At 41.6% G+C, this 19,867-nt stretch overlaps 1 protein-coding gene across 2 annotated transcripts in view; it reads left to right on the forward strand.

The window, feature by feature from the left end:
- LOC139373931 (SLIT-ROBO Rho GTPase-activating protein 1-like) overlaps positions 1-19,867 on the forward strand; it is a 157,216-nt gene that overhangs the window by 35,684 nt on the left and 101,665 nt on the right. For both annotated transcript variants that reach the window (XM_071115024.1, XM_071115020.1), the window contains exon 2: positions 17,211-17,406. In XM_071115024.1, the coding sequence (XP_070971125.1) occupies positions 17,211-17,406 (196 nt within the window). The remainder of the gene's footprint in view (positions 1-17,210; positions 17,407-19,867) is intronic.

Below are 19,867 nucleotides of genomic sequence, written 5' to 3' on the forward strand. Positions count from 1 at the left end.
GCCCCATGAATCAACAGCCTGATCAACTCTATGCGAAGGAGATGTCACGCTACATGAGGCAAATAGTGGTCAAACCAGAAACTGACAAACAACCTTTTTTTATGACGGCTGGGGCCAGACGGCTGGGGCGGATGGGGGCAGACGGCTGGGGCGGATGGGGGCTGGGGCGGATGGGAGGTGCAGTATAACATTTAACAACTGGGCAGAACTGCACCAGCAGTAGTGCCACAAACGTCTGCTGTTTGGATGCTGTTTGACGAGAGAGCAACTGAGGATGCAGCACGAAGGAATCCCTCAGCCATAAAGGAGGTCCGATCCTATTTGGAGGCGCCCCTGTTCTCAAACGGGACAAATAATTATTGAGAGAAGAAACCGCATCAGCCCCTGAAGTGAGGCAGCTTGCATTTCTGAATGCAAATATCTCTCAAAAGCAAAATATGGTCAGCATTGCTGTGTGCTGCTGGTTATAACATGGCAATAAAGAAGAGAGAGAAAAGAGGGACCAGTTTAATGTTTTAAGTGGGATGCTGGCAGTTTTGCACATTTGTTATTTATTTTTTCTATGATATGGATACATATTCTATTATTTTGTTCAGATTGTATTTGTTTTGAATTGTTACATTTATATGCACTTTGTTTATATACATTCAAAAGTTATACTTTAAATGCAAATGTTTAATAGCATTCTTTTTTATAACAAACCAATGCATTTTTTTATATACATTGTGGTTAAGGTAGAGTGATTTCATTTAATTATTGGAAAGAGCCGGAATGCCCATCACTATTGGCAACACTGTATCCAAGGTGTCAGACTCAACAACAGTTGCTATCCATTGGAGCGCTGTGATTGGTTACCCAAAATTCTGGGACTGGGTTTAGCGAAGGCTCATTTGAATACTCTCCCCAAAGGTCAGAACACAAGAGACCCAGCTCTCTGGCATGTGATCCAGCTCTCAGCAGTAACTGAAAGTGTGTTATCGGGTAAAGAATCACGATCCTAGTCCATAATTACCTTTTGATGCTATTTATCCAGTCGATCTTCCTCCGTTTGAAGCCATGATTTTGATTTGATTTGATGGACAGCCCTCCTAACCCCACGTACAGTGCATTTGGAAAGTTTTCAGACCCCTTCACTTATTCCACATTTTGTCACAATACAGCTTTATTATAAAATGGATTTAAAAAAAAACATTTTTGTCATCAATCTACAACAAGATACCCCATAACATCAAAGTGGAAACAGGTTTTTAGAATTTTTGCAAATAAATAAAAAACAAAAGTATTCAGACTCTTTGCTATGAGACTCAAAATTGAGCTCTGGTGCATCCTGTTTCCATTCATCATCCTTGATGTTTCTACAACTTGATTGGAGTCCACCTGTGTTATTTTCAATTGATTGGACATGACTTCTTAAATGAAAGAAGTTTGGAACCACCAAGACTCTTCCTAGAGCTGGCAGCCTGGCCAAACTGAGAAATCGGGGGAGAAGGTCCTTGGTCAGGGAGGTGACCAAGAACCCAATGGTCACTCTGACAGAGCTCCAGAATTCTTCTGTGGAGATGGTTGTCCTTCTGGAAGGTTCTCCCATCTCTGCAGCTCTTCACCAATCATTCCTTTTATGGTAGAGTGGCCAGACAAAAGCCACTCTTCAGTAAAAGGCATATGACAGCCTGCTTGGAGTTTTCCAAAAGGAACCTAGAGGACTCTGACCATGAGAAACAAGATTCTCTGGTCTGATGAAACCAAGTTTGAACTCTTTGGCTTGAATGCCAAGCGTCACATCTAGAGGAAACCTGGCACCATCCCTACGGTGAAGCATGGTGGTGGCAGCATCATGCTTTGGGGATGTTTTTCAGCAGCAGGGACTGGGAGACTAGTCAGGAACAAAGGAAAGATGAACAATGCAAAGTACAGTGAGACCCTTGTTTAAAAACCTGCTTCAGTGCACTCAGGACCTCAGACCTTTGGGAAGGTTCACCTTTCAACAGGACAACTACCCTAAGCATACAGCCAAGACGACGCAAGAGTGGCTTCGGGGCAAGTCTCTGAATGTCCGAGTGGCCCGGCCAGAGCCCGGACTTGAACCCGAACAAACTCCCTGGAGAGACCTGAAAATAGCTGTGCCGTGACGCTCGCCATCCAACCTGACAGAGCTTTAGAGAATCTGCAGAGAAGAATGAGAGAAACTCTCCTCCCGGGTGGCGCAGTGGTTAAGGGCGCTGTACTGCAGCGCCAGCTGTGCCATCAGAGACTCTGGGTTCGCGCCCAGGCTCTGTCGTAACCGGCCGCGACCGGGAGGTCCATGGGGCGACGCACAATTGGCCTAGCGTCGTCCGGGTTAGGGAGGGCTTGTCCTTGTCTCATCGCGCACCAGCGACTCCTGTGGCGGGCCGGGCGCAGTGCGTGCTAACCAAGGTTGCCATGTGCACGGTGTTTCCTCCGACACATTGGTGCGGCTGGCTTCCGGGTTGGATGCGCGCTGTGTTAAAGAAGCAGTGCGGCTAGGTTGGGTTGTGTATCAGAGGACGCATGACTTTCAACCTTCGTCTCTCCCGAGCCCGTACGGGAGTTGTAGTGATGAGACAAGATAGTAGCTACCACAACAATTGGACACCACGAAATTGGGGAGAAAAAGGGGTAAAAATTCAATTTATTTTTAAAAAAGAATGAGAGAAACTCTCCAAATACAGGTGTGCCAATCTTGTAGAGTCATACCCAAGAAGACTTGATGCTGTAATCGCTGCCAAAGGTGCTTCAACAAAGTACTGAGCAAAGGGTCTGAATAGTTATGTAAATGTGATATTTCAGTTCTTTATTTTTTCATACATTTGCAAAAAAAAATCTTAAAACCAGGGTTAGCTTTTTAATCAATTTTAGAATAAGATTGTAACGTAACAATGTGAAAAAGTCAAGGGGTCCAAATACTTTCTGAATGCACAGTATCTACCAGATGGTGAGGCAGGGATGGTGTATCTACCATCATCCCTCCAGACCCCATGCTGAGCTATTTCAGGTGCTACTGATGAGCATGTGGAGACCCTTGAAGGACTAATTATACAACTAAATGTAAAAGATAACCGGGGAAGAAGAGCAGTGAATGAGCCAGGGGAGCTTTTTAGTGGATTTGATTCATAGCAAAGTGAATTGGTGGGAGAATGGAGAGCCTTTTCGCATGGCAGAGGAAGGGAAAATTTGTCTCTGCTTCTCTGACGGTGGGCAAGTTGTTTTCACCGATGCTCATTTCTTTCAGGAGATCAACAGTGTTTCATTCTGTCGCCCTGCCTACATGGAACTTTCTCTCACAACAAATGGGCCTGCAATTAAAGCAATGAGTTGCAACTTTGGACATATTTGCCACCGTGATTGGGGTAATGGGAAGTAGCCTATGTTGTCGTGCGCTCTTTGAAAGGGCTGGTTGGAGGACATCCCGTACAGAACAAAAGGCCCTTGGTTCCATCTGATCACCACAAAGACCAAACGGCTCTTTCTCTCATTGTCTATGTCCACCCACTGTGCATTCTGGGACACCTTTCATTTGGATTGGATGGTTGGTTTTGTGCTTTCAGCCCTGGACATGCCCTGGTCGCAAAGGCCCACAGAGTCAGTATGCATCCTTGTATGCTCCTTTTCCAAACCAGGCTGAACTGTGATATTACTGTTTACAACTTCTAGAATCCCTCAAAGCCCATCTGTAGACTCCCTCCTTGGCCCTGTCCTCTTTTACAGCCACATAGGTGCTTGTAAACTGTCCCCCCCCCCCAAATACTATTGAAAATCACATCAAACACTTACTAGCAGAAGACTTGATACCCAATCATTTTGATCAGAGCAAGGTGTTCAGTTGCCCTGAGGTGCCAGACAAAATAGGGAGATATCCCCTTAGTTGTCTCAGGTAATTTACATGTAAAAGGACTAGAGGTCGACCGATTATACCGATTATTGGAAGACAAAAAAAAACGATACCGATTTAATCGTCCGCTTTTTAAAATGTATTTGTAATAATGACAATTATAACAATACTGAATGAACACTTATTTTAACTTAATATAATACATCAATAAAATCATTTTAGCCTCAAATAAATGATGAAACATGTTCAATTTGGTTTAAATAATGCAAAAATAAAGTGTTGCAGAAGAAAGTAAATGTGCAATATGTGCCATGTAAGAAAGCGAATGTTTAAGTTCCTTGCGCAGAACATGAGAACATATGAAAGCTGGTGGTTCCTTTTAACATGAGTCTTCAATATTCCAAGGTAAGAGGTTTTAGGTTGTAATTATTATAGGAATTATAGTACTATTTCTCTCAAAACCATTTGTAATTCATTAACCTTTGACTATTGGATGTTCTTACAGGCACTTTAGTATTGCCAGTGTAACAGTATAGTTTCCGTACCTCTCCTCGCTCCTACCTGGGCTCGAACCAGGAACACAACGACAACAGCCACCCTCGAAGCAGCATTACCCATGCAGAGCAAGGGGAACAACTACTCCAAGTCTCAGAGCGAGTGACGTTTGAAATGCTATTAGCGTGCACCCCGCTAACAAGCTAGCCATTTCACATCACATCGTTACACCAGCCTAATCTCGGTAGTTGATAGGCTTGAAACTATCATCTCAAACAAGACGTTTATTCTTTCAGTGAAATACGGAACCATTCCATATTTTATCTAACGGGTGGCATCCATCAGTCTAAATTTTCCTGTTACATTGCACAACCTTCAATATTATGTCATAATTACGTAGAATTCTGGCAAATTAGTTCGCAATGAGCCAGGCGGCCCAAACTGTTGCATATACCCTGACTCTGCGTGCAATGAACACAAGAGAAAGGACACAATTTCACCTGGTTAATTGTGCCTGCTAACCTGGATTTCTTTTAGCTAAATATGCAGGTTTAAAAATATATACTTCTGTGTATTGATTTTAAGAAAGGCATTGGTGTTTATGGTTAGGTACAGTCGTCCAACGATTGTGCTTTTTTTCACAAATGCGCTTTTGTTAAATCATCCCCCAGCGTTGCATCGATTATATGCAACGCAGGACTATATGCAACGCAGGACACGCTAGATAAACGAGTAATATCATCAACCATGTGTAACTAGTGATTATGATTGATTGTTTTTTATAAGATAAGTTTAATGCTAGCTAGCAACTTACCTTGGCTTCTACTGCATTTGCGTAACAGGCAGGCAGGCTCCTTGTGGAGTGCAATGAGAGGCAGGTGGTTAGAGCGTTGCACTAGTTAACGTGTTAGGTTGCAAGATTGAGTCCCCCAAGCTGACAAGATGAAAATCTGTCGTTCTGCCCCTTTTATTTTATTTTATTTATTTTACCTTTATTTAACCAGGTAGGCAAGTTGAGAACAAGTTCTCATTTACAATTGCGACCTGGCCAAGATAAAGCAAAGCAGTTCGACAGATACAACGACACAGAGTTACACATGGAGTAAAACAAACATACAGTCAATAATACAGTATAAACAAGTCTATATACAATGTGAGCAAATGAGGTGAGAAGGGAGGTAAAGGCAATGGCCATGGTGGCAAGGTAAATACAATATAGCAAGTAAAACATTGGAATGGTAGTTTTGCAATGGAAGAATGTGCAAAGTAGAAATAAAAATAATGGGGTGCAAAGGAGCAAAATAAATAAATAAATTAAATACAGTTGGGAAAGAGGTAGTTGTTTGGGCTAAATTATAGGTGGGCTATGTACAGGTGCATAGCTGCTCTGACAGTTGGTGCTTAAAGCTAGTGAGGGAGATAAGTGTTTCCAGTTTCAGAGATTTTTGTAGTTCGTTCCAGTCATTGGCAGCAGAGAACTGGAAAGAGAGGCGGCCAAAGAAAGAATTGGTTTTCGGGGTGACTAGAGAGATATACCTGCTGGAGCGTGTGCTACAGAGATCTTGGTTGAAGACAGCAGAGGTGTATTTAGAGGGGCAGTTAATCCACCGTTCCTAGGCCGTCATTGAAAAATTGGCGCACAAAAATACCCATTTCCGATTGTTATGAGAACTTGAAATCGGCCCAAATTAATCGGCCATTACGATTAAATGGTCGACCTCTAAAAAGGACCCATGAGCTTTAACATGAAGTTCATAGGAGCATGTCGAATTGGGTGTCAAATGAAATATGAGTCTATATTTTCGAGACATTAAGGCATATACATTTTGTCATCCACTTTCCATCCTAAACATTTGATTTCTGGTCAAACAGATGGAAAAGGATTCTTAGGAAACATCTACATGAGATATCTTTAAGGGTATTAGAAATACATCACCTAGTTTGGCTCAGTTGATACAGAATGGTACTTGCAAAGCTAGGGTTGTGTGTTCGATTCCCACGGGGGACCAGTACGAAAATGTATGCACTTGCTACTTCCTGTAAGTCACTCTGGATAAGAGCTTCTGCAAAATGTAAATGTAAAGACCCCTGCCAACTAATAAACACATTTTTATATTTAGTTTTGGATACATTTGTCTGCCTTCTGTAAGTTTTAATAAGAAACATTGCCTTGTGCCTTGAAATTCCGTTACCAAAAACCCACATCTTATTTTCTTAAAAAAAAAAAAAAAAGTTTTACACCTTTTTCATGGTATCCAATTGGTAATTGGATCACTGCAACTCCCGGATTTGGGAGAGGCGAAGGTCAAGAGCTGTGTTTCCTCCGAAACACGACCCTGCCAAAATAAGATGTGGGTTTTGCACTGTTTCTTGATACAATACCTGCTTAACCCAGAAGCCAGCCGCACCAATGTGTCGGAGGAAACACTGTACACCTGGCGACCGTGTCAGCATGCATGTGACCGGCCCAACACAGGAGTCGCTAGAGTGCGATGGGACAAGGACATCCCTGGAGGCCCAACCCTCCCCTAACCCAGACGATGCTAATTGTACTCCACCTCATGGGTCTCCCGGTAGCAGCCGGCTGCGATACTGCCTGGAATTGAACCAGGATCTGTAGTGACACAGCTAGCACTGCCTTAGGGCCTCCCGAGTGGCGCAGCAGTCTAAAAACACACATCCTTCAAGATAATTTCTAATCTCCCCCTCATGCGGGAGGATAATGAAAGTTTACAGAATTAACAAGGTAGACTTATCAATTAGTTAGTGTTTTTACTGATATCAGTTTTGTTTATGAATTATTAAGTGATTTAAAACTCATTATGTTATCAAATTGGTAACAGGATTTCTGCAATTGATTTGGCTACAATGAGAAATCATTCTAGTCCCAAACAACAGTTGGATTCACAAGTTCAGTAGAGAACAGAGTACAGTAAAGAAAAATAGACTATAGTACTGTACAGTAGAGTTCAATGAAGCACAGAGTACACTAGATTTGAGTACACAAATGTGCTGTACTGAACTCTACTGTGCTGTACTTTGATATCCAAATTTGTGAAACATAGACATCTATGTGTAGTGGTTGTCATAGGTGGAAGAAGGTGAAGAGGACCAAGGTGCAGCATGGTACGTGTTCATGGAAGATTTAATAAAGAAACTGAACACTAGAACAAAAAAACAAAGAAGAACAAACAAAACAGTTCTGTCTGGTGCAGACACACAAAGACAAAACAACTACCCACACCCATAGTGGGAAAACAGGCTGCCTAAGTATGGTTCCCAATCAGAGGCAGCTGGAAATCGTTGTCTCTGATTGAGAACCATACTTAGGCAGCCTGTGGGAAAAATGTCCTTTCTATTTTATTAAGCGAAGTTCAATCATATAATGGCACAGGACTTTATACGCATATATTGTCTGCTAAATGAAGAAGCCTACAGCTAATGCCATGGCATAACCGGATAGCATATATTAGGCCAACTCCTATTCTGTTCTTCATATCATAATGTTTCTTTAGAAAAAAAAAGAAGAAATATATAAGGGATTTATTGTGATTTTTTAATTTTTTTATTTTACTAGGCAAGTCAGTTAAGAACAAATTCTTATTTTCAATGACGGCCTGGGAACAGTGGGTTAACTGCCTGTTCAGGGGCAGAACGACAGATTTGTACCTTGTCAGCTCGGGGATTCGAACTTGCAACCTTTCGGTTACTAGTCCAACGCTCTAACCACTAGGCTACCCTGCCGCCATCATTTATTGTGATTGTGTATATTCAATCGATTTTAGACGTTCCAAAGTTGCGCCTCAGCCAGCAACTGGAGGCCTGCGATGCTAAATGTGTTAATGTTAATGTCAGTTACTGTGAAACCGGCAGTATTTTTTGCATGACAATAACCAGCAGACAAAATTTCATGACCGCCACAGTCCTGCTAGGGGTTTAAGCATCTCTGTCAAATGTATTTCCTTTTCAGCCTCCTAGTCATTCAAGATAAATAATTACAATTTGACAACAATATTATATCTTTAGTTGAATACAATAAGTTATGTATAGGGAGAGTGTCGCGTGTGGCTCAGTTGGTAGGACTTGGCCAAACCAGGCTGAAACGTAATATTCCTTATTCCATGAACCAACCATGAACTTCTAGAATCCCTCTAGAAGAGCTTCGCACATGCAACGCCAGTGTTGTGGGTTTAATTCTCACGAGTGGCCATTATGAAAAATTATATAAAATATATGCACTCACTACTGTAAATCGCTCTGGATACGAGCCTATGCTTAGTGACAAAAAAATAAAAAGAGAGAGTCCTAGTTTTATACCGTGTAGTCCCCTGTTTTACATGTGCCTACATTATCATGAGCGATAATTCATCAAATGTTGACAGGTGATTTATATGCAATGTCATTCATAATGCTTCAACACGGCATAGTGCCACTAGTCAATGTTTGACATGCACTATGGATGATTTAAGGAGATGCCATGTTCAGTCATGAATAGAATTGTGTTAAATGATCCACTCAGCTCTTTTGCGTTCATTTCATGCTTGCCTTGCTTTAATTCCAAATCCTCATCCATTGTTTAAAGTTAGGAATTATACACACTTGAAATTCTGGGTTTCTCATTCATATAAAAACCCCAAAGCTATGGTAGCCTCTAGAAATATCCTTTCTCCTTCAGCTCTCTATGTTGCTGAAGAACCTGGTTGATCTTGTGACTTACAAACATTGACCACCAGCCCTTGGAAGCCCACCATGATGGCACAAATCCCAGCTTCCTTATAGGCCTACCTTACCTGCACTGGACCTACAATCTAAAAAGTTCAATTTAAAGTTGAAGTTTAGAATAAAGAGGCTATGGCTTGGTTACCCATACAGTGGTGAAGGGTGTCTTTGCTGCCCTGTAGCCATAGGGTTCTTCCGGCTTATGGTTGGTTTCTCTCTGGCCACTCAGATACTGAATGCTTATCGCTGCTGTTTCTTCCCTTAACAAATCAGACTAAGCAAAAGCCCCCTCCTTATCCCCCTCCTTTCCTGTCCCGCCTGCCCCCATTTGAATGTGCCAGGATGAAAGAGCCTCTCCTGAAACCTTGGGAATGAAAATACCTAATCAAGGATTTCTAATAGACCCCACTTAAATCATTAATTTATCAAGATTGGGAAGGCATTTACGCTGATGAATGAAGCCAAGCTCTTGGCTAATTCCACCATTGCATTTTGGAACACACAACGAGCAGCTCTGAGCCCAGTTTAATTGAGACAGCAGTTAATCAATGATTTGACTCAATCACTGGTATTGGCCAGTTATTGATGGATGCCAAATGGAGGAGTACTCTTTGGGGGATCCTTGGGACAATTTGGAAAATGCCTATTTTATCCTCTTAAACAAATTTAATCCCAGTCTGTTTTCGTAGCCTGTACTTTATGGTCATTGATGGCTGAGTGGTCATTAATTTGAGGTGAAATTAGGAATAGTTCTCAACTTTTGCCATAACTGGCCATTGAGGTGTGTTTTGTGGTATTAGATCATTTACTGTATGTCAGTGTATCAGTTTTATGTTGGCTGACTACTAAAACCAGAATCTCTGGAGACATTAACCAGATTTCCATCTAACCTTTTTATTTGATTGAAGTACGTTTTAAAATTTTTTATATCACAACAGGCCGGATGGAAACAGCAAATTTGTTGGTAAACCTTCCAAATGCTGACAACACAAAATATGCTAGACTAGGTAGGATAATTTTTTCGGTAAAATTAATTATTCGAGAAATGGTGGTGGAAACATCTTTTATGTGCAAATATTGATATACTAACCATGGTGTTTGAGCCCCACTAAGATTTGGGAAAGCATGCTGTTTATTGGGCTACAGATAAAATAAGTTATGATGAAATTCACAGGGTGGTGAAAGTGCACGGTGATGAGCTTGATCAAATCAAATTGATTTATATAGCCCTTCTTACATCAGCTGATATCTCAAAGTGCTGTACAGAAACCCAGCCTAAAACCCCAAACAGCAAACAATGCAGGTGTAGAAGCACGGTGGCTAGGAAAAACTCCCTAGAAAGGCCAAAACCTAGGAAGAAACCTAGAGAGGAACCAGGCTATGAATGGTGGCCAGTCCTCTTCTGGCATGATAATCGATATTTGGATGTGGTTGAATGTTTTTGTTTTATCTCACTCTTTTGTCCATAATGATCTCATTTTGTAGGCTATACCCACACCGTACCTGCCAGCTATTGGCTAGAGCGCATGTTCCAAGACCAGAGTGGGCAGAATCAATATATAACGACATGTTTTGTTGTTGTGCAGTGTTGTGACAATACCATCAGAGGAGTTAAATGGGATGGAAACACATTTGACTTGTATTTTTTATTCGGAACATGGGAATTTAACCGCAATTTTTTTTATGTGCACTATGTCATCGCACAGCCTTTTATCCGCAACAGATTATCTATTGCATCTGGCCTATGCCGTTCGGTCCTTGCTCATCCATATACAGTGCCTTGCGAAAGTATTCGGCCCCCTTGAACTTTGCGACCTTTTGCCACATTTCAGGCTTCAAACATAAAGATATAAAACTGTATTTTTTTGTGAAGAATCAACAACAAGTGGGACACAATCATGAAGTGGAACGACATTTATTGGATATTTCAAACTTTTTTAACAAATCAAAAACTGAAAAATTGGGCGTGCAAAATTATTCAGCCCCTTTACTTTCAGTGCAGCAAACTCTCTCCAGAAGTTCAGTGAGGATCTCTGAATGATCCAATGTTGACTTAAATGACTAATGATGATAAATACAATCCACCTGTGTGTAATCAAGTCTCCGTATGAATGCACCTGCACTGTGATAGTCTCAGAGGTCCGTCAAAAGCGCAGAGAGCATAATGAAGAACAAGGAACACACCAGGCAGGTCAGATGGTCAGATGAAACCAAAATTGAACTTTTTGGCAACAATGCAAAACGTTATGTTTGGCGTAAAAGCAACACAGCTGAACACACCATCCCCACTGTCAAACATGGTGGTGGCAGCATCATGGTTTGGGCCTGCTTTTCTTCAGCAGGGACAGGGAAGATGGTTAAAATTGATGGGAAGATGGATGGAGCCAAATACAGGACCATTCTGGAAGAAAACCTGATGGAGTCTGCAAAAGACCTGAGACTGGGACGGAGATTTGTCTTCCAACAAGACAATGATCCAAAACAGAAAGCAAAATCTACAATGGAATGGTTCAAAAATAAACATATCCAGGTGTTAGAATGGCCAAGTCACAGTCCAGACCTGAATCCAATCGAGAATCTGTGGAAAGAACTGAAAACTGCTGTTCACAAATGCTCTCCATCCAACCTCACTGAGCTCGAGCTGTTTTGTAAGGAGGAATGGGAAAAAATGTCAGTCTCTCGATGTGCAAAACTGATAAAGACATACCCCAAGCGACTTACAGCTGTAATCGCAGCAAAAGGTGGCGCTACAAAGTATTAACTTAAGGGGGCTGAATAATTTTGCACGCCGAATTTTTCAGTTTTTGATTTGTTAAAAAAGTTTGAAATATCCAATAAATGTCGTTCCACTTCATGATTGTGTCCCACTTGTTGTTGATTCTTCACAAAAAATACAGTTTTATATCTTTATGTTTGAAGCCTGAAATGTGGCAAAAGTTCGCAAAGTTCAAGGGGGCCGAATACTTTCGCAAGGCACTGTATGTACATATTCTTATCCCATCCCTTTAGATTTTGTGTGTATTAGGTAGTTGTTGTGGAATTGTTAGATTACTTGCTGCACTGTTGGAACAAGAAGCACAAGCATTTCTCTACACTCGCAATATCATCTGCTAACCATGTGTATGTGGCCAATGAAATTTGATTTGACATGTCAGTTATTTTTTTTTTTAATTTTTTTTTAAATTCTACCCCTTTTTCTCCCCAATTTCGTGGTATCCAATTGTTGTAGTAGCTACTATCTTGTCTCATTGCTACAACTCCCGTACGGGCTCGGGAGAGACGAAGGCTGAATGTCATGCGTCCTCCGATACACAACCCAACCAGCCGCACTGCTTCTTAACACAGCGCGCCTCCAACCCGGAAGCCAGCTGCACCAATGGCAACCTACACCGTGCACCTGGCAACCTTGGCTAGCGCGCACTGCGCCCGGCCCGCCACAGGAGTTGCTGGTGCGCGATGAGACAAGGAGATCCCTACCGACCAATCCCTCCCTAACCCGGACGACGCTAGGCCAATTGTGCGTCGCCCCACGGACCTCCCGGTCGCGGCCGGTTACGACAGAGCCTGGGCGCGAACCCAGGGACTCTGATGGCACAGCTGGCGCTGCAGTACAGCGCCCTTAACCACTGCGCCACCCGGGAGGCCCTTTGACATGTCAGTTTGATGGCAGCGCATCTCTAGCGCATTTCCTAGTAGTGTGGTCAGCTGTTTGTTCACCCGCAATTGCTAATAACCCATCCGCAACTGTCCAACTATATGCGAAAATTAGGCCCGCACCTGACCCTAACCCAGAAATATAGAAAATGCGCTGTAAGCCTAATTTAGATTGGCCTATGTTTCTGCTTATGATTTCCAACATTTTGGTAGGCTATTTGTTATTCAACTTATCTATAACTGGGTGCATGCAGCTTGTCATTCATTACTTGTTGCCCTAGAAGACTAAATAAACCTCACAGATTTTCTTGTCATACATTGATCAGATGAATGCTTCAATCTAGCTGACATCGTTAATTTGTTTAGTCTTTCATCTTAGCCTTTCTTGCACAGCAGAGACTTAGGGACCTGGGAGAAAATGCAAAATTACATCAGTTTGACCTGTTTCACGGGAATGAAAAGCTGTGAAAATGACCCAACATTTCTTGACACAAATGTGGTTGAATTCTATCCGCTTTTATTATGCTGATAAAGATGGCACCTTTACAGACAGTCCCAAACCGCTATTCATTATCTACTACTGTTCCCGAGTGAAAATGTACATTTGGTGTATCTTTTTACTGCAAGAACTGCTTAATTCTGCAGGAGATAATATTATATTCGGCTATGTGAGAGGTTATAGACCTACAGTCAGTTTCCAGATTTCTGTTACTGTTCCATTCAACCCATTTGAACAGTAGACTTCAGTTCCCTTGATGTGCCATATTTGAAGTCCCTGTCTTGTTACTGTCCAATTTGTATCGCGCCTCACAAACATCATTCTATAACACTGCTATCGTCCTCTTTTACCACCTCACCAAATTTTCTCCAAACATTACTGTTCTGGCCCTACCTTTTTCTTTATTTTCAACTCTCCCATTTCGCAGCTTTTCTCTTATTTAATTTAACTCCAACACTGTCCTTTTTGCCTCAGCGGATCGACGTTAACTTTTTCTGGCCAAGTTCCCAAAATCATTTGGCAATTGGCGCATATTTGGCACGCTTACAGTTGGGCCCTAAAGCTTAGGCTTACGAAAGAAAAACATCAATGTAGCCTGTAGATATGAATTGCACTATAATTATACATTTATGGATTTTTAATGCATTGTTTTCTCTTTATTCAACCCACCCGCCTTCCACACGCCCTTCATTCACACAATATTTTGTCGCCCTAAACCCGCCCGCCCCGCAGATATAACCGCAGGGCCTGTGGGTTATGAGTTTAGCCTCACTAGTGTGCAGTCACAGGTACCATTTGTGAAGACTCTAGCATGTCCCCTGTTTCCCTGCTGGTGAATGTGGTGCGCAGTCACAGATAGCAAGTTGTGAAAGACCCTGGATTGGCCTGGCAGTGTGTCAAGGCAGCATCTCCATGCTCCATCTCTGGGTTATTGATTAGTAACAGGGCTCATTCATCCTAGAGTGGCGTTCAGCAGCTGTAATGAACCACCATAGACCAGCACTTCCAACCCTCACTTCCAAAGCACCTGGAGATCCTATTTGTGCTTCAACGTGATCATTCACCTTTTCCTCCTTCAGAAAGTATTCACACCCCTTGACTTTTTCCACAGTCGTTGTTACAGCCTGAATTTAAAATCGCTTGAATTGAGATTTTCTGGTCACCCACCAACACACAATACCCCATAATTCCACTTTGACATTATGTTTAGAAATCAATGAAAAGCTGAAATGTCTTGAGTCAATAAGTATTTAACCCCTTTGTTAAGGCAAACTAAAATACAGTTGAAGTTGGACGTTTACGTAGTGGGGAGAACAAGTATTTGATACACTGTCGATTTTGCAGGTTTTCCTACTTACAAAGCATGTAGAGGTCTGTACTTTTTATCATGGGTACACTTCAACTGTGAGAGACGGAATCTAAAACAAAAATCCAGAAAATCACATTGTATAATTTTGAAGTAATTAATTTGCATTTTAGCAACCAAGCTTCTTGACTGATGTCTTGAGATGTTGCTTCAATATATCCACATAGCTTCATGAGGATGGAAAATTATCTATTTTGTGAAGTGCACCAGTCCCCCCTGCAGCAAAGCACCCCCACAACATGATGCTGCCACCCCCATGCTTCACGGTTGGGATGGTGTTCTTCGGCTTGCAAGCCTCCCCCTTTTTCCTCAGTTTCATCAGACCAGAGGACATTTCCCCAAAAAGTATGATCTTTGTCCTCATGTGCAGTTGCAAACCGTAGTCTGGCTTTTTTATGGTGGTTTTGGAGTAGTGGCTGCTTCCTTGCTGAGCGACCTTTCAGGTTATGTCGATATAGGACTCGTTTTACTGTGGATATAGATACTTTTGTACCTGTTTCCTCCAGCATCTTCACAAGATCCTTTGCTGTTGTTCTGGGATTGATTTGCACTTTTCGCACCAAAGTATGTTCATCTCTAGGAGACAGAACGCATCTCCTTCCTGAGCGGTATGATGGCTGCTTGGTCCTATGGTGTTTATACTTGCGTACTATTGTTTGTACAAATGAACATGGTACCTTCAGGCATTTGGAAATTGCTCCCAAGGATGAACCAGACTTGTGAAGGTCTACAATTTGTTTTTGAGGTCTTGGCTCATTTCTTTTGATTTTCCCATGATGTCAAGCAAAGAGGCACTGAGTTTGAAGGTAGGCCTTGAAATATATCCACAGGTACACCTCCAATTGACTCAAATGATGTCAATTAGCCTATTAGAAGCTTCTAAAGCATGACATAATTTTCAGGAGTTTTCCCAGCAGTATAAAGACAGTCAACTTAGTGTATGTAAACTTCTGACCCACTGGAATTGTGATACAGTGAATTATAAGTGAAATAATCTGTCTGTAAACAATTGTTGGAAACATTATTTGTCATGCACGAAGTAGATGTCCTAACCGACTTGCCAAAACTATACATTGTTCACAAGAATTTTGGTGGAGTGGTTGAAAAACAAGTTTTAATGACTCCAACCTAAGTGTATGTAAACTTCCAACTTCAACTGTAAGTTCAGGGGTAAAAATGTGCTTTACAAGTCACATAAGTTGCATGGACTCACTGTGTTCAATACAAGTGTTTTCCATGATTTTTGTAATGGCTACCTTATCCCTGTATCCTACACACACACAATTATCTGTAATGTCCCTCAGTCGAGCAGTACATTTCAAACACAGATTCAACAAGGGAGGTGTTCCAATGCCTCCAAAAAAGGGCACCTATTGGCAGATGGGTAAAAATACAAAAGCAGACATTGAATATCCCTTTGAGCATAATTTAAGTTAATTACACCCAGTCAGTACAAAGATACAGGCGCCCTTCCTAACTCCGTTGCCTGAGAGGAAGGAAACCGCTCAGGGATTTCACCATGAGGCCAATGGTGACTTTAAAACAATTACAGAGTTTAATGGCTGTGATATGAGAACTGAGGATGGATCAACAACATTTTAGTTACTCCACAATACTAACTTAATTGACAGTGTGAAAAGAACGAAGCCTGTACAAAATAAAAACATATTCCAAAACATGCATCCTGTTTGCAACAGGTATTAAAGTAATACTGCAAAAAAATGGGGCAAAGCAATTCACTTTTTGTCTTGATTACAGTGTGTTATGTTTGGGGCAAATCCAATACAATACATTACTGAGTATCACTCTCCATATTTTCAAGCATAGTAGTGGCTGCATCATGTTATAGAAATGCTTGTAATTGTTAAAGGACTGGGGAGTTTTTCAGGATAAAACAGGAATGGAGCTAAGCACAAGCAAAATCCTAGAGAGAAACCTGGTCCAGTCTGCTTTTCACTAGACACTGGGAGATGTATACACTTTAAAGCAGAACAATAACCTGAAACACAAGACCAAATCTACACTTGAGTTGCTTACCAAGAAGACAATGAATGTTCCTGAGTGGCCGAGTTACAATTTTGACTTAAATCTACTTGAAAATCTATGACAAGACATGAAAATTGTCTAGCAATAACCAACAGCCAATTTGACAGAGCTTGAATAATTTTGAAAATAACTATGGGCTAATGTTGAACAATCCAGGTGTGGAAAGCTCTTAGAGATTTAGCCAGAAAGATTCACAGCTATAATCGCTGCCAAAGGTGCCTCTACAAAGTCCTGACTCGAGGGTGTAAATACTTACGTAAAATGAGATATTTCTGTATTTTATATTTTATACACTTTTTAAAAACATGGCACTTTGTCATTATGGGGTATTGTGTGTAGATGGGTGAGATGGAAAACATATACTTAGGCTGTAACACAACAACGTGGAATAAGTCAAGGGTTATGGATACTTTCTGAAGGCATTGTTTTCCATTGGAATATTGGCTGGTGTTGACTAATAAGATTGACAGATTTCTCACCTGTCTGCTCTGTGTGGTTCTAAGAGATCTACAAACGTCTGACTTTTGTGTGTGTGGTTCTTGACATCCATCTGACTTGGTTGTGTCTGTCTGTGTCCTCAGAGATCCGTGCCCAGCTGGTGGAGCAGCAGAAATGCCTGGACCAGCAGACAGAGATGAGGGTGCAGCTCCTCCAGGACCTGCAGGACTTCTTCAGGAAGAAGTCCGAGATTGAGATGGAGTACTCCAGGAACCTGGAGAAACTAGCAGAGAGGTTCATGGCTAAGACTCGGAGCACCAAGGACCACCAGCAGTACAAGTGGGTGCAAGTGTATATACAGTGCCTTGCGAAAGTATTCGGCCCCCTTGAACTTTGCGACCTTTTGCCACATTTCAGGCTTCAAACATAAAGATATAAAACTGTATTTTTTTTGTGAAGAATGAACAACAAGTGGGACACAATCATAAAGTGGAACGACATTTATTGGATATTTCAAACTTTTTTATCAAATCAAAAACGGAAAAATTGGGCGTGCAAAATAATTCAGCCCCCTTAAGTTAATACTTTGTAGCGCCACCTTTTGCTGCGATTACAGCTGTAAGTCGCTTGGGGTATGTCTCTATCAGTTTTGCACATCGAGATACTGACATTTTTTCCCATTCCTCCTTGCAAAACAGCTCGAGCTCAGTGAGGTTGGATGGAGAGCATTTGTGAACAGCAGTTTTCAGTTCTTTCCACAGATTCTCGATTGGATTCAGGTCTGGACTTTGACTTGGCCATTCTAACACCTGGATATGTTTATTTTTGAACCATTCCATTGTAGATTTTGCTTTATGTTTTGGATCATTGTCTTGTTGGAAGACAAATCTCCGTCCCAGTCTCAGGGCTTTTGCAGACTCCATCAGGTTTTCTTCCAGAATGGTCCTGTATTTGGCTCCATCCATCTTCCCATCAATTTTAACCATCTTCCCTGTCCCTGCTGAAGAAAAGCAGGCCCAAACCATGATGCTGCCACCACCATGTTTGACAGTGGGGATGGTGTGTTCAGCTGTGTTGCTTTTACGCCAAACATAACGTTTTGCATTGTTGCCAAAAAGTTCAATTTTGGTTTCATCTGACCAGAGCACCTTCTTCCACATGTTTGGTGTGTCTCCCAGGTGGCTTGTGGCAAACTTTAAACAACACTTTTTATGGATATCTTTAAGAAATGGCTTTCTTCTTGCCACTCTTCCATAAAGGCCAGATTTGTGCAATATACGACTGATTGTTGTCCTATGGACAGAGTCTCCCACCTCAGCTGTAGATCTCTGCAGTTCATCCAGAGTGATCATGGGCCTCTTGGCTGCATCTCTGATCAGTCTTCTCCTTGTGTGAGCTGAAAGTTTAGAGGGACGGCCAGGTCTTGGTAGATTTGCAGTGGTCTGATACTCCTTCCATTTCAATATTATCGCTTGCACAGTGCTCCTTGGGATGTTTAAAGCTTGGGAAATCTTTTTGTATCCAAATCCGGCTTTAAACTTCTTCACAACAGTATCTCGGACCTGCCTGGTGTGTTCCTTGTTCTTCATGATGCTCTCTGCGCTTTTAACGGACCTCTGAGACTATCACAGTGCAGGTGCATTTATACGGAGACTTGATTACACACAGGTGGATTGTATTTATCATCATTAGTCATTTAGGTCAACATTGGATCATTCAGAGATCCTCACTGAACTTTTGGAGAGAGTTTGCTGCACTGAAAGTAAAGGGGCTGAATAATTTTGCACACCCAATTTTTCAGTTTTTGATTTGTTTGAAATATATAATATTTGAAAAGTTTGAAATATCCAATAAATGTCGTTCCACTTCATGATTGTGTCCCACTTGTTGTTGATTCTTCACAAAAAAATACAGTTTTATATCTTTATGTTTGAAGCCTGAAATGTGGCAAAAGGCCGCAAAGTTCAAGTGGGCCGAATACTTTCGCAAGGCACTGTATGTCTTGTATGTGTTTTTCTCTTTTCCTGGGTCTGTGTCGATCTCTATCCCTGACTTGGGGGCTGTCTGCCTGGGTCTAGGTCTGAGACTTATGTCTTTATGTCTCGGTTTATGTCTTTCTTCTGTACAAGTTAAGTCACTGGATGGTACTGTCGCTGTCTGAAATATGCCTCTCTCAGGTTCAGTGCTCATGAATACCTGTTGCATTAGGCAACCAGAATCAGTGTCATATTTGATTATATGTTCATGGCTATCAATCTGGAAAATACATTCAACTTTGATTACAATGTTGACCCGGCAAATCAATAAATGTTTTTTTATTATAATCAGTCTGGTCACACCCACCCCCCCACCCACCAGCAGCGCTCAATGATTCCTTTTCCTATTCATTTCTCATTATCAAACTGCATAAGACATTTAATTGTCATGTCATTCTACTAATTTCCTCTCCTCCATTAGACGACTGAAATCGATTTAGACGGGCGGGTTTTATTTCCCATTTTTTTCATAAATGTTCAAATGTATGTGTTCCCAATATGAATAAATGAACAATAATTGTTGAAAAGCAATATCCTATGAAGGCAGGCTGTTAGGCAGGAGCTCCAGCAATAAATATCCATATCCTCTATTTTCCCCTTTAGCCCATTCTGCATAATGTCCCTTTTGTTCATGGGTACTTCTGATGGTTAGCATGGGTAGCCCTATATTTCAAATACTTTCCCCCATCTTACATGTGTAGATGGTATTTCCAGCACCATGTGAATTATGTAAGTGGAGAAACTCCAATGAACGAACTGATACC

Source organism: Oncorhynchus clarkii, chromosome 2 (assembly GCF_045791955.1).
Source record: "Oncorhynchus clarkii lewisi isolate Uvic-CL-2024 chromosome 2, UVic_Ocla_1.0, whole genome shotgun sequence".
Lineage (NCBI taxonomy): Eukaryota > Metazoa > Chordata > Actinopteri > Salmoniformes > Salmonidae > Oncorhynchus > Oncorhynchus clarkii.